Raw genomic sequence first — 14,893 nt, forward strand, 5'->3', positions numbered from 1 at the left:
CGATTTAAGAAAAAATGCATAAAACATAAATTTTTGAACTTAAATATGCGATCCGATTTTTTTCAGCAGTCTTATATGCCTGGTTTCCATGCATTTTTGCATAAATTGGTTCGTTCCAAGACAAAAATCAAAAAAGTTATCAAAACGTACAATATATTTCATTAAGTGAAATTTCATACTTAATCTTGATTTTGCTAAATAATAAACAACAAATAATCGTAAAGTTAATTTCCTTTTTAATATTAAAAAGCCTTTAGAATATCAATATTACCCAAATCATGCATAATCTAAAGTATTGAGCTTAGCTTGACCCTTTATGAGGGTCTTGAGATGTTTCCAGGAATAGGGACTTGGTTTGATAAATTCTGTATTGAATAACAACTGATGTATTCTCGCAAACCGGACGTGTGTTTCTGATCAGTACTGGAAAAACCCGTTTTGAACAATCCCGCCCATGTAAGATGAGTCACGTGCAACATCGCGCGCCAACACTTTTAATTCAATTGAAAATAAGTAATTGTAAAAACATGATTTTTTGAGGACATTTTTTAGGTCAGTAGCGAATTTAAAATTAATCCGTTTTATGAAGTTAGTCAACAACGTCGCACACGCTTTTTGTTGTAATGTACAAAAATGCGATTTCCACGTTAATATTTCGACAATTTGATGATTTTAGATATGCAAGAAAACCCATCAATCATGTTTTATTCGGTCCGTATGGTAAGAATCCCAACTTCCTTGTTTTTCTTTCCGACCGGACAAAACATGAGAGATACTTATAATATCCTCTCTATTTTTATAAATAAGGGAGAAAATAATTTTATGGGCAGTTCATTTTTACCTTTCTCATATTGATTGCAATACTTGTTTTTGTAATTCAGAAAGGCGCCAGTTTATACATATCCAAGCTGCTTGTCATTCCACGGAGTGTGATTGGCTCATACTCAGTCCCGTCCTTCTGTCGCACACAGAAAATAAACTCTTAAACAAGTATGTTCAGTTCCTCTGGTGGAATTATGCAGACTTCCTTCAACTAATTTTGGCTATTCGGGAACTGGGGTATCAACTTCATGTGGGTTTTGGTTTTGCTGTCCGTGTTCTTGTTTTTTTTTGGAGTTCACGGTATGCAGCATGAGCAAACTGGACCGGAGTAAAACGTTTACAATTCAAATCGGTGGAGTTATACTATGGAACAAAATTTCGTTTTTGAACTGAATGATTCATAGCAATAGACTAAATTGACCAATGGACTAAAGGAGCATTGACCGTGTGGTCTGCTGGAGGGACAGTACGTAGGTTCAACTGGGGGTATGGGATGGACTGCACACTAACTTCATTGTTATTGTCTGAATCTAACGCATGATTTGTAATGGTGTGCATAGCCTGATCAATGTCATAGTTCGAAAAACAATATATTGCCTTATTAAACCTTGCTGCCTATTAAATTCACACAGAAGAGACATTTTAATTGTTTAGTTTGGATGTTTATTTATTTTATTTACTTTTAGAACGCAACCGGAAGTGGAGTGTGCTTGGACCTGCTACTATTACAATTTGTTGTTTATTATGTTGACTTGGTGTATTTTGGTCTGAATTTGACAATAATTGTGTATATTTACGACATATTTTAAGCAAAACATACACACACGCACACGCACACGCACACGCACACGCACACGCACACACACACACACACACACACACACACAAGTCGTTCTTATATATATTTGATCAGTTTGTACGCAAGTCAGGTTGCATACCATATTTGAAAAAAGTAGTCCCCAAACTAACATGACGTCAAAACGCGTGAGTCATCTGGCATGGGGAGAAATCCAGATGGAGTTTTCCACCACGGCTGAATTCACCGGAAATGCCTATCCGGTGTGCTGGAAAAAAGAAACAAAATCGACAGGACTAGTGGAACAATTTCTGCCATGAGTGTGTTATGAGACTTTAATGAACAAACGGAAAGAACAATACAATAAATAAAATTAATTGCCTTATATTGAAATCAAAACGATGAAGAGCGGTTACATATCAAACAAACCTAAAAGAGTACTGTATATTAAGCACATATTAGCATCAATTGTCGTGGCATATCGCCGTTAATTGATTTTTTCATTAATTTAAATTGTGTTGCATTTGTTATTTATCTTACGAACCAGTTCAATCGAAGCAAAAAATATAATCCATTGTGGTAGCATTGCTCACGCAACAAATAGTATTTACATTTGTAAATATGAAAGCAGTAGATTACTTGCACTTATTGTACATTCCTAAAATATGACTATCTACAATGAAATTTTTTGAAAATAGAAACAGTATTTTTTCATGGAAATTATATATATGCAAAAAGCTACAGAAACATGCTCAGTAGCAAAAAGTTTTAACATAAACCCGGTTTAGTGGCAATGGGCAACGCCAAAGATATAGAACACAAATTCACAAACAAGAAACATAGAACAGCACACAACTCTACAAACAGCACAGTGCATAAATGCTATATATATATATATATATATATATACTGAGCATGTTTCTGTATATATATATATATATATATATATATATATATATATATATATATATATATATATATATATATATATATATATATATATATATATATATATATATCAATAACTAATGTTTTGTTGAATAATCTATGTGCTTGTGTTTAGTTCACCTGAGCACAAAGTGCTCAAGGTGAGCTATTGTGATCGCCCTGTGTCCGTTATCCGTCGTAGTCGTCCGTCGTCGTCAACAATTTGACTGTTAACACTCTAGAGGTCACAGTTCGGGAACTGTCTTAATGAAACTTGGTCAGAATGTTACCCTCAATAAAATCTTGGACGAGTTCGATATTGGGTCAGCTGGGGTTAAAAACTAGGTCACCAGGTCAAATTTTAGGAAAAGCTTGTTATCATTATAGAAGTCACATTTATGACTGTATCTTCAGGAAACTTTGTCAGAATGTTAATATTGATAATCTCTAGGTCATGTTCGAATTTGGGTCAAGTGTGGTAAACAACTAAGTCGAATTGAAGGAAAAGCTTGTTAATACTCTAGGCCCCAATTTCTCAAAACTTCTTAAGCTTAACAGGCATAAGTAGCTTATTTCAATTACTCAAAATACATACTTGAATGGAATTTTGATAAATGAAAAATGGTTTAATTTAACTAACATATAGAGAATTCCTATCTAAAGTATAAAAACTCTTAAAATAGTAAATATTATCAAAATTATTGAAAACCAAAAATAGTGAGTTTAGCTTAATCCTGTTATAAGGGACTTAAGAAGTTTCGAGAAATTGAGGTCTCATTTACAACTGTATCTTCCTAAAAGTTGGTCAGAATGTTTATATTGATTAGCTCTAGGCCAAGTTCGGTCTTGGTCATGTGCGGTCAAAAACTAGGTCATTAGTTCAAATCATAGGAAACGCTTGTTAGCATTTTATAGATAACATTTATGATTGTATGTTCATTATACTTTGTCAGAATGTTTATATTGATTAGCTCTAGGCCAAGTTCGAATTTGGGTCATGTGCAGTCAAAAACTAGGTCACCAGGTCAAGTAATAGAAAAAGCATGTTAACACTCTAGAGGCCACATTTATGACCATATGTTCATGGAACTTGATCAGATTGTTATTCTTGATGATCTGTATTGGATCAGATGAGCGATAAGGGCCCTCTTGTTTTTTAAATGTTATAGATGTATAATTCAGTTTAAAGACTCATACTTTAAATAATTAAATGTTTTCATACTTTCTGCATACATTGTTATATTCAATGATGGAATGGTGCTAAGAACATTAACTTCAGGGAATTTATATTCTTTCAAACTGCTGAGGTGGTCGAACCATTTTTCCAGGTTATTTGCAGAACCTTAAAAATTTAAAATATGCACATGCTGTTTTACATATTAAGATAATTTAGTACAGGTTAATTGTCAGATAACTGTAATAATTAGTTTTAAGTAAACTCAATCTGTTTCGTTTACCTTGTTATGTTTAAAGTAGAAATCATATATTTGTACTGTAAATGCTTGTATGATATTCAGTATTAGGTGAAATAATATACTTGTGTTTGTTATTATCAGTTTTTTCAAACATTAGATTATTAAATTTGCTTTGCATTGCCTTAACCTTTCTTGTTATGCAACTTAATAATCTAATTGGTATAGTCAAAGTCATAGTATGTCATATAAAATTAATTTTGCCTTTGACTCTTGTTTACCTACGAAAAAATGTACTGCATCAGCAGTTTCTGCAGTTGATAACATACCTAGAGCCCGTCTAAGGCAGTGCCTTATTTCATATTATTTAATACATTTAATTTCCAATGGTTGACTAAAATCTTAATTGGAACAAAACACAATAACTCATTATTTTGTTATGTTGTTTAAACAATTTATATGAAAGTCATTATTTTTCATTTGTTTTTTTCATCGACTACACTATGCCAATGAACATGACAGGAATAGTTTTCTTTTGCTTGGATCTTTTGGGCATGTCCCATATATATTTATAGCATATATTACTCGACTATATTGTCCTGATCAACCGGACCTCCATTGATACATAATTTGGCTCGGAAATGTTCGCCATGTGGTAAATTTAAACATAAACACTCACTTATATCTGTTCGGCAGTCTATTTAATTTGGCTGGTATGCCCTGTTATCAAACCACAGTCCTTCTGGACATAATAAAAATAGTCGTTATTGTCTTCATTTAGCCACATGTAAATAAACAATTGTGTTTTCATGTGAAATGAAACTCGAACAAAAAGATAGTCCCAATGAAAGTGACTTAATGCACGACTAGCTCGCCGTTATCATCGCTAATATGTTCATGCATAAAGCATGATAAAATCTGGTAATTATCGTCGGACAATAATTATGGTAGATTGTTCGTAATTACATTACTGTCACCTAAGTTCAGAAGTGGGCAACAATGTAGACCTTCTAAGTAAAATCGATTTACGTTTTACGTTACTGGTGGATTACGTTATGTAGAATTGACATGCCATGAACTCAATATTTCGTTGACGGTCTCAACCGTTATTGATAAAATATATTTAACCTATGTGATGTTGTGTTTGTTATCGTGTGTGCCTCCTCCCCCCCCCCCCCGCCCTTATGATTTTGTCAGGGTTCGAACCATATACAAGGGTACAGTCCATGGCATAACAATGGTGCAAATAGCCAGATTACCAGATCCGGACACCTACGTACCACGTGACAGTCCATGGTAGACTGACTGAAAACAACATAACCCGTTCATTTTATTTCGAATATTCAAGTGACTATTAAAGTAGCTATTAAAATGAGATGGTATGAGTATCATCTTTGACTGCAGTTAGTCGAAATGAAAGTCAACATGTCTATTTAACTTCATTTTACTAGGCATTTTTATACGATCAATACTTATCACAATGAGACAAGCCGACAACGCGTAACAAAAGCATGTTACGATGTTAGCAGTTGGTACCGGCAATTCGAACGACCACGATGAGTTGTCGTATATGGCAAGAGGTCAGCAATTTGTAATCGAAATTGATGATTACGATTATGAATTGGACATACATTTAACTGTTGCTAAGCACATAAGCGGAGATAAAATAGATCGTAATATATTTCATTATGCGTTAAATTGATTACTTTATAAATTCAAAAGTTATTTAATCATTGGTAATTATTATGTTAAGTAATTAATGCATGTGTATATCTAATTTGCATAATATTGTAAGTGCAATGTGATGAATTTAGACATTCAGTTAAGCTGTCTTCTAACCACTATACGCGGAGTCAGACGACGGTACCAACAACGCCACCAGAGTGTTTTGACATGATGCGTATTTGTAAAACATATAAACGAGAATAATGTTATGATTTTGAAGCATACGCAAGACACAATTGCCCCAACTGTCCGAGTTCTAAAGTGGTAAGTCGTAGCTTTGAGAATAAAATGGCTCTTATATTTTCAACAAGAATGCTCAGATACATGTAATTTACGAACAGATGCCCTATTCTACATGCAAGTATACGCTTAGGTTTAACTCCGAGGAGACGAGTAATGATTCGTTCAGTTAAATGAGTTCGTGCACCATTCAGGTTGTAGCAATATAGCAATATATATGTTGAGCTATTAACAATGAAATAAAGACCATATTGAAATGAAAATAAAAGGACATTAAGGGTCAGCAGCGATGCAAAAGTCGATAGAGGACCAAAATTTACAATGTTTACAAAAAATGTAAAATATTTAGTTTTGAGGTTCTATATTTAACAAGCATGATTCATATATCCGACGCAACATGAAAAACTGAAATTAGGAATTAAACCATTTTTACGAAAGAATATTTTATCAGATTTCCAAACAAAAAGCATTTAAGTTTTCCCGGAATTGTCTAAATACAAATATAATGGGTTTATGAGTCAAATGTATCGGAACTGCCCAATGAACAATGTCTTGGGGCTTTGTATTGATTGCATCTATTTAAAAAAAAAAGATGTTTGCATTTGTGTAACCCGGAAATTAATTTCATCAACTATTTTTCATTATTTTTTCTCAAGACACATTTAACATTTAACAACAGTGTTTGACGTATTTTATTTCCTTTCTGAGATGAATTAAAGTAATACATAAAAAAAACGTTTGTCTGCTGGACAAAACTGTTTTCATTTATACGAAAGTTCAATTCATTGTAAAAGCCTAAGAATATCGATTGGCGATTCCGGTAATCAAGTTAAACAATTGTGGAGTGAAAGGGCGAACACACACTTATCTTCCTTTATATAAGATATTTAAGCGAAGGTCTTTTTCTATTTTCTGAAAACAATAAGTAACAAATGTTACACAATTTATATTAATAAATAACTCATTCAGCGGAGATATGCCACGGGAATCGATTCTAAAATGTGTTCAATTGACAGTACTCCTTTTTGGTATGTTGGATATGTAACCGGTCTTCATCGTTTTAATTTCACTATAAGACAGGAGTTATAACTACCTACAAAAAACTGTTACTGCTACTACAGTACTTCTACTACTACCTCTACAACTACTGCTGGTACTTCTACTGCTGCTGCTGCTACCACTACTACTACTACTACTACTACTACTACTACTACTACTACTACTACTACTACTACTACTACTACTACTACTACTACTACTACTACTACTACTAAGTAGTAGTAGTAGTAGTAGTAGTAGTAGTAGTAGTAGTATAATTTCTATTATTATTATTATTACTATTATCATTATTATTACTATTATTGTTATCAAAATGATATACCAGATTTTAATAGCGCACTTTTTATTTATTATACACCCATCATATATCCACACGCAATACATATCGCAAAATAGGGTCGTATTCCACTCTTGTGACGTCACGTCGTAACAAGTATCGTTGCGCGATGTTAAAATGACATTAACAAAATAGTGCGTTGTTCAAATGATATTTTTTATGAAAACATGTGGCTTTTAAGTGATCAAACCGTAATGTATATGATAAGAGGCTTGCGCCTCGTGAAATCCGAATCTACAAAAATCCACTCGAGTCGAATACAACCTCCCGGATTAAAACGCAGTACTAATAACTCTATTTTATTATATACCCATCATAAATCCACACGGAATATACATCGCAAAAAAGTCCGTATTCCACTCCAGTGCAATACGGCCGTTTTCCAATCTTATGACGTCACGTCATAACAAGTGTCGTTGCGCGATGTTAAAATGACGTCATAAAACAAAATAGTGCGCGATGTTAAAATGACATTTATTAAGAAAACATGTGGCTGTTAAGTGATCTAACCAGTAATGTATATAATAAAATGATTATTAATACTGCGTTGTGATCCGGAATGTCGTATTCGACCTTCGTGGATTTTTGCAGATCTGCAAAATCCTCTAGAGTCGAATACAACCTTCCGGATCAAAGCCCTTAATAACCCTATTTTATACAATAAACGTTTAAAATCGGTGGCCAATCGGATTTGCAATAATAATTTATAATAATATTGTTTTCTTTGAAAGGTAACTGTATTGAGGGTATTGAGTACATTTAATTCGTGTACAACCTTGATTGCAGCTCTGTGTAACTATATATGGGCTGCAAAAAAACATTTTGGAACAATATCAGTGGTAGGACCAGCTTTTGTGAACAGGGAGGTAACACTAAAAGCGACACCTTTATACCCTTGGGGATGTCATGTTGAATGGAAATTTATTATTGACGGAGAAACACAAATTGAAACAATGAATGTTGAGTTTGCTACAAGATATTCGGAGGATGAATCATTCTTTTTGAAATGGGGGGGGGGCACACTTGCATACAACCGATCTGTCTTCTACGCCGCATGTTCAACAAACACAACGATTAGAACAAACTTAGTATCTTTAAATATGAGAGGTAAAATATCGAAAAAAAAACACGATTTATGACTGTCACCAAAATGATGAAAATAAACATATATATATATATACGGATATAAAGATTGTGCGTTCCAAATTTGTTCCTCCATTTTTGTTGTTTTGGTCTTTACTCATTGATGCATACTAACACATGCATGGTAGGTTGTTTGCCACTGGACCAGTCTATATACTTTATGTTTTACTATCATATTCTTAAACTACAAGCAAATCTAAATTGTTATCAGCTAAATATGCAAAGAAAATAAGATCTTTGTCGAATTAATCAGTTTAAATCAATAAACTTCCAGTGTTTTAGAAAAATTCTTAACATTTATTACGAATTTCTAATCTACAGATATTGTTGGACAATGTGGAACTCTGGTGCTTTTAACCCCAATTGTTCACGGCGCGGACGTCAAATTAGGATACTTTCCGTCCGACCTTTCTATATGGTACGAAACAATTATTACACGAACATGGAAGAAGAACAGCAAAGAGATACAGCTACGCGAAGGTTATTATGTAGAGGAAGAAGTATCTGCATATCTGTACACATTAACGGTACACAACTTTGATCGAAAAGATGAGGGCTCATATATTTTAGAGTGCAATCCAGAAAAAACCACGAATTAGTATTAGTTCATGTTTAAAATGTTCACGTCTGATAGAAGTAATACATGAGCCCTATAAGTGTTAGGAAATAAGTATGTAAAATACCTATTATATTTTTTTAAAGAATATTTTATATATCCTGTGCTTATTGATTTAAATGAGCTTTGCTGTTTTTAGAGCGACCGAGTTACCCAGTACTCGGTCCAAAGTCCAATGACTTTAATACAACAGAATGTATTTATGTTTATGGAGGCTCCGACATGTATTGCATAACTGATAATGGAACAAAACCCGTACATGTCGTACTTTCACTTGGCCAGGATGCATTTGTTCTTTCTGAAAGCGAAGGAAACAAAGGGTTGTACAGATTCCGTAATGTTCATAAACAAATGGATGGACTGTCAAGACAGAATGTCACATGTCAGGTTTCAAATTCAGCCCTTGAAACACCTTACGAAGTGCACGGCATTCTCTGTAACGTAGGTAAGCAAATAGGCGACACATAATGACAATCTATAAATTGATTTCATTTGTGGAGGTTTTTGGATCTTGCATAATATTAAATGTTAGTACATCATTAGGCTTCAATTCCAGAGAGAGGTAGCAAGCCCGTAATAACAGTTCCTGAATTTCTTGATGGAGAAAAATCGACAACAATCTGTGAAGTGCACAATGCTTTCCCAGCCCCGGCAATAGAAATACGCATTGGCACAGTTGTGCTAGGTGATGTTCAACAAACTGATTCATTAAATACATCCTCTCATACTTTTACAAGTCATGCAAATGCGACAACGACTTATAAAGTGTGGAATGGAAAAGAAATGTGTTGCATCAAGTATAGTAAACAGGGTTTTGGTTTTAAAAATGTGTCAATATGCGTAAACATCAGTATGAAATGTAAGTTTATTTCATAACGATTGATAAAACAAGATTATTGCTAAAACTTAAGATGGGAATTTGTGATGAGGAAAACCCAAATTTAACTTAACTACATTTCCGATAATAAATGTTTGTATTTTTTAACAATAAATTCAGTTTTTTTCTTGTTTGGTTAGTGTGTATTATTGATATTGTATGTTAAAACTTTATATTATCTGAATTGATAACGGTAAAATTTGATTTTTTATATATATTAATATGTGTTCTATTTTGTTTTCAGATCCGCCGTATGATCTTTCCATATTCGTCAACAAAATGCCAGAATGTAGCAGCAATGATTTCGTCTGTTTCTTAAACATGTCTTTTGAAACGGATGCATCAAATCCACCTTGCAATATTGAATGGGCAAGCGACAACGATAATTTAAGATATCTACACAGCAACAACTGGACGAATGGTGAAAGTGGGGGTTTCCGATCTGTTTCCAACGTGCTCTTCAACATCATTAAAGATATGACTGGTGGAACTATTACATGTTCAACAAGATGCGAACATTTCCCATTGCATTTAAAGGCAAGCTATGAAATATCGTTTTCCGGTACGTATTAGGTCTGATACCTTTTCTCGAGTTTCATCAACACCCTCAAGCAAACCAAAACTGCTATTTTAATGTATTTTCTTCTTTTAAAGGAATCTCACGGAATTAACATAATTATGCTCTCCGCTGATTCATAGAGATTGATCAGTGAAATGAAAATGATATCTCACTATTTCATACAGTGAAATAACATTCTTGATGAGTGTAATATGTTCATATTTTGCCCGTTGTTTCTTCCAAATCAATCGTCAGTGCTCATGCGGCTGGGACACAATTTCAACGCAGTCATATCGAAATGACGAAACTGTCCGTATTGTATTTTTATTTTATTATGTTTTGTAAAAGAGAGATAAAATGTTTTGATCTTTCTTAATTATTTTTCGCACACTATATAATATATATTCCCATGTTAGTCCTTGTCCTTCCTGTAAAAAAGTAGTTAAGGATCACAATATAGGTGAGTGTTTTTTCTCGATGCAATATAATGCTCAACTTATTTGTCTTTAATGATATAAACAAAAGGCATATGATTTGGATATATTGGCGCTTTTTAAATGGGAAATTTGTGGCCACGTAGCTATAAACTATATGGTGTTTTTTGCTATGATCATTAAAGTCAAATGAGTCAAACATAATAATGCATTACAATTTAAAAAGGGATATATATATATTGTGGCCCTTTTAAGACTTTAAGCTTACCTTAAAATAGTGAAATGTCACGCGAAAACAAAACATATTAAAATATAAAAAATACGGACAGTTTCTATTTATTTCTACCGATATTATAAGTCATTGCAGTGGACTAAATAATTCGTGAAGGCCATTGCACCCCTTTAAAACTGCGCGATGTTAACAGAGAACTGAACATAACTACATTCAGTGTTTGAATTGAAGAGTTTATTTAGGGAGCGAAATTCCTTACTTCTGATTATAAACAAGATGCAAAGTCCACAGAAAACGTCTGTTCCAGTAAGTACTTTGCTGACAGGAAATCGGGATGTTGAAGAAAATGTCTGATTGTCATTATCAAGGGGTTGATTTCCTGAAATAGTTTATTTCTAATTAAATTGCAAGTTTAAAAGAGACCCGGTCCACCTGAAATGTAGGCGTAGAACTATAACAGACAAACTGTAAAACAGATAATATTCAAGAATTAAAACTTATTATTATTATACATTGTCAAGATATCTGCTATTTAGTTCTTGCTACAAATGGATTAAACACACTGTATAAAAAACATAATGTTTAAATACATTCCGGAAGGCAAATCCTTCTAAAGATAATTATACATCCTTAATACGAAAAGTAGTGTAGAAATATTTTAGGAAGTAGCACAGTTAAGGGAGTACACAGTATAAAGAAAGCAACAGTTAGTATACATCTTAATGTAGATTTAACCGAATTCTGGTTACAAGTTGGTACATTCAATGAAAGACTGCAGCTCCGGCCATTGTGATTTCTAAGTTCTGTTTATTATCTCTAACTACGAACCAATAGAGAAATAAATGTCTCTTGAAATATTGGTACAATATATTTTATCTAATTGCAGAATCAACTAACAACTCTGCACCACAGGTATCCCAACAGTGGCATATGTCGGTCATTTACGCCGTAGCTGGAACAATTATATTTCTACTTGTAGCTACGTTGATTCCTCTTCTATTTAGGCGATGCAAACCTCATGGTAATTCTATAGATACTTTAATTTGAAATAATACATTCATATCAATTTTTGTTTGACCGATATGTATATTATTTTTCTTGACCCTTGTTTCGAATTTAGATTATTAATAGACAAAATACCATCTATATAATTTTATCAGAACTCGAGAAAAGCTATTTGTCATCGCCTGTTGCCATTTGACAATATTTGACTTCAGGAAGACTCATTTTTACTTATCTGTCACAGAACGCATTTCATTTGTCATCAAATGTCAATTTTGAGATATGTGAGGTTTTGGTCATGTTTGTATATCTTGGTACGTCATTCGTATGTTATATCACTGCTAAGATCAGCACACACTGACTCTGCATACGAACAAACATAATAGATGTTTCAGAAAGTACAGCAAGTTTGACTATACATGTCAAGAAATCAGTAGGGAAGAGAAACTTGTTAAAACGACATTGCATAAACCAATGTCATTAACTTGGTAACACTATGGAAGCTACGGAAGCATGCTTAGAAGCCATAAATATACTGTTATATTTTAAATGGCACAAGGATCGAAAGTAATCTGCAAAAAAATCCGCGTACATGAATATGACGTAATTATTTATCAATTAACCATGGATAGAGCATCAATGCTTTCAGAGCTATCAGATGAAGTATTTATAAATATTAAATTGTCAAACTTGAATATTTGTTACATCGGTAAATTTGCTTTTTATTCGAAAGGTCAAAAACATGAACTGATGGCGTTTACATCAGTGCAATGACATTCAGATAGGTGAGAAAATGTCGTCGTGTCCTTCGTAATTTAATCACAGTTATCTTTTTTAAACTTTTGACACAGTTTATGCAACGCTTCAACGCCAAAGGACAACTGCAGTTAGAGAGCCAGTTACACATGTGTATGATACTGTGCAGTCTAATCTTGAGCCAACTGTCTATTACAATCTGGTAATATTTCTTCAATTTAAAACAGTGAAATGTGATGTCTTCTAGACTAAGAAGCGTATGCTATTTCTACTCAAAGATTATTTCGATGTTTGAAGCCGAGTAATATAATGATATTAAAAACTGGTTTAAACAATCTATTTGATCCATATATAATTGATATTAATTCACACAAATAGGATACTCAATAATCGTATTCCTAAAATTACTAAAAATGAATTTGCCATGTAGTAATTTTATCCTCTTATGTTTATTCTTATATTATGATGAAATATTTATTTTGGAAGAGAGGAGGGTCAGCAAGTGGTATCGAGATTACAAAAGCACCTCAACATTTGGAGAGTGAAGGATACAAACGTTCAAATGAAAATGAATGTCATTATGACTATGTGGACCCACCATCCAACCACAGCGACAGTGAGACAAACGGGCCGGGTGCAAATTATATTCACCCTCTATAAAACTATTTGTGAGTAAAACATTTTGCTATATAGTCTGATTTATATCTTTTGAAAATCCTATAATCATACTTGTTACGCTAACCATTTCAAGGCGTTTATGGTTTATACAATATAATGAGAATGTACTTAATGGTGTGTATTAGTTTGAAACATGACAGCTTTGCAGATATAAACGTGTATATGTAAACAAGTTTATACTTATGCAAATTAGTTTGCACAAATATAAATTAATTCACCAATCATTAATTGGATATACGTTACCCAAAATAAAACTGGTTTAACTATGAAACTGGTTTAACTATATGCTATTTTTTCAGCTCGATTGCAAAGACAGCTTTAGCTGTTACCCATCACACTTGACTCAGTTTCATGATTATAAACCAGTTGTCTTTGTTGAGAGACCGAATTATCTTATCCTACCTCTGGTAGAACACGAAAACACAGCCTCTTGGGTTCGAGTTGGACACCTTTATCGTTAAACCATTTTCATCCTGTTGTATTTTCAATTATTCATATTTAATATAGTTAATACGAAGTTGTACTGAGTATGAAAACCTCGGAAATGACTCAGATAATATAAAACATTTGACATGGTTGAGTATCTACGGAAGTTGGCTTAACACTATATAGCTGCCTTTTTAAAATGATTGAATGAATGAATGAATGATTAAAATATATTGTATTTTCCTATTCGCAAAGATACGTTTGAGGAGCTTACGAATTTGTAACGTGTACGTGTACGCATAGCGTTCCATATTTTTACTCACTTCCTCGTGTCATGTTACATGAGATTCCACATTTGTACAATGTACACATATAATGATGACGTAGCACACAGACAAGTATCCAACATGAACACGCCCCTGTACCAGAAGGGTTTTGCAACCTCTAATGATTTAACGGTGACTTCAAGGCCCACATGACCAGTTGGTGTTGTCATCATATAGGATTACATAATATTAAATGTTAACGTGTAAACCTAATTATTTAAATGTTAACTTTTCGTTTTCGAAAAGCGTGACAACAATTTGAAGAATGGTTGGTTAACCATATGTAAAACAATCACGCTTTAAATGCATTTGTTTCCTCCTTTTTGTACTATGATCATATCATTGTTAATTTATTTCCCATATGAGTGCATAGTTTCGAAAACTGTTTTAGACGAGTTATATTACTAGTTGAATGTCAAATTACTGTTGACTTGTACATTTGAAGAATCAGGATGCCGTTGTAATATATTATGATGATTTTATATGTTAAACATAATTGTGTGTCAAATTGGTCATTTAAGCGGAC

At 33.2% G+C, this 14,893-nt stretch overlaps 1 protein-coding gene across 1 annotated transcript in view; it reads left to right on the forward strand.

The window, feature by feature from the left end:
• Positions 1-13,816, forward strand: part of LOC128235282 (uncharacterized) — a 52,117-nt gene extending 38,301 nt beyond the window's left edge. Inside the window, exons 7-9 of the mRNA XM_052950096.1 lie at positions 12,066-12,200; positions 13,033-13,139; positions 13,424-13,816. Coding sequence (XP_052806056.1) covers positions 12,066-12,200; positions 13,033-13,139; positions 13,424-13,597 — 416 coding nt within the window. The 3' untranslated portion in view covers positions 13,598-13,816. The remainder of the gene's footprint in view (positions 1-12,065; positions 12,201-13,032; positions 13,140-13,423) is intronic.
• The last annotated feature ends 1,077 nt before the right edge of the window (positions 13,817-14,893 follow it).

The sequence above is a fragment of the Mya arenaria genome, chromosome 5 (assembly GCF_026914265.1).
Source record: "Mya arenaria isolate MELC-2E11 chromosome 5, ASM2691426v1".
Classification (NCBI taxonomy): domain Eukaryota; kingdom Metazoa; phylum Mollusca; class Bivalvia; order Myida; family Myidae; genus Mya; species Mya arenaria.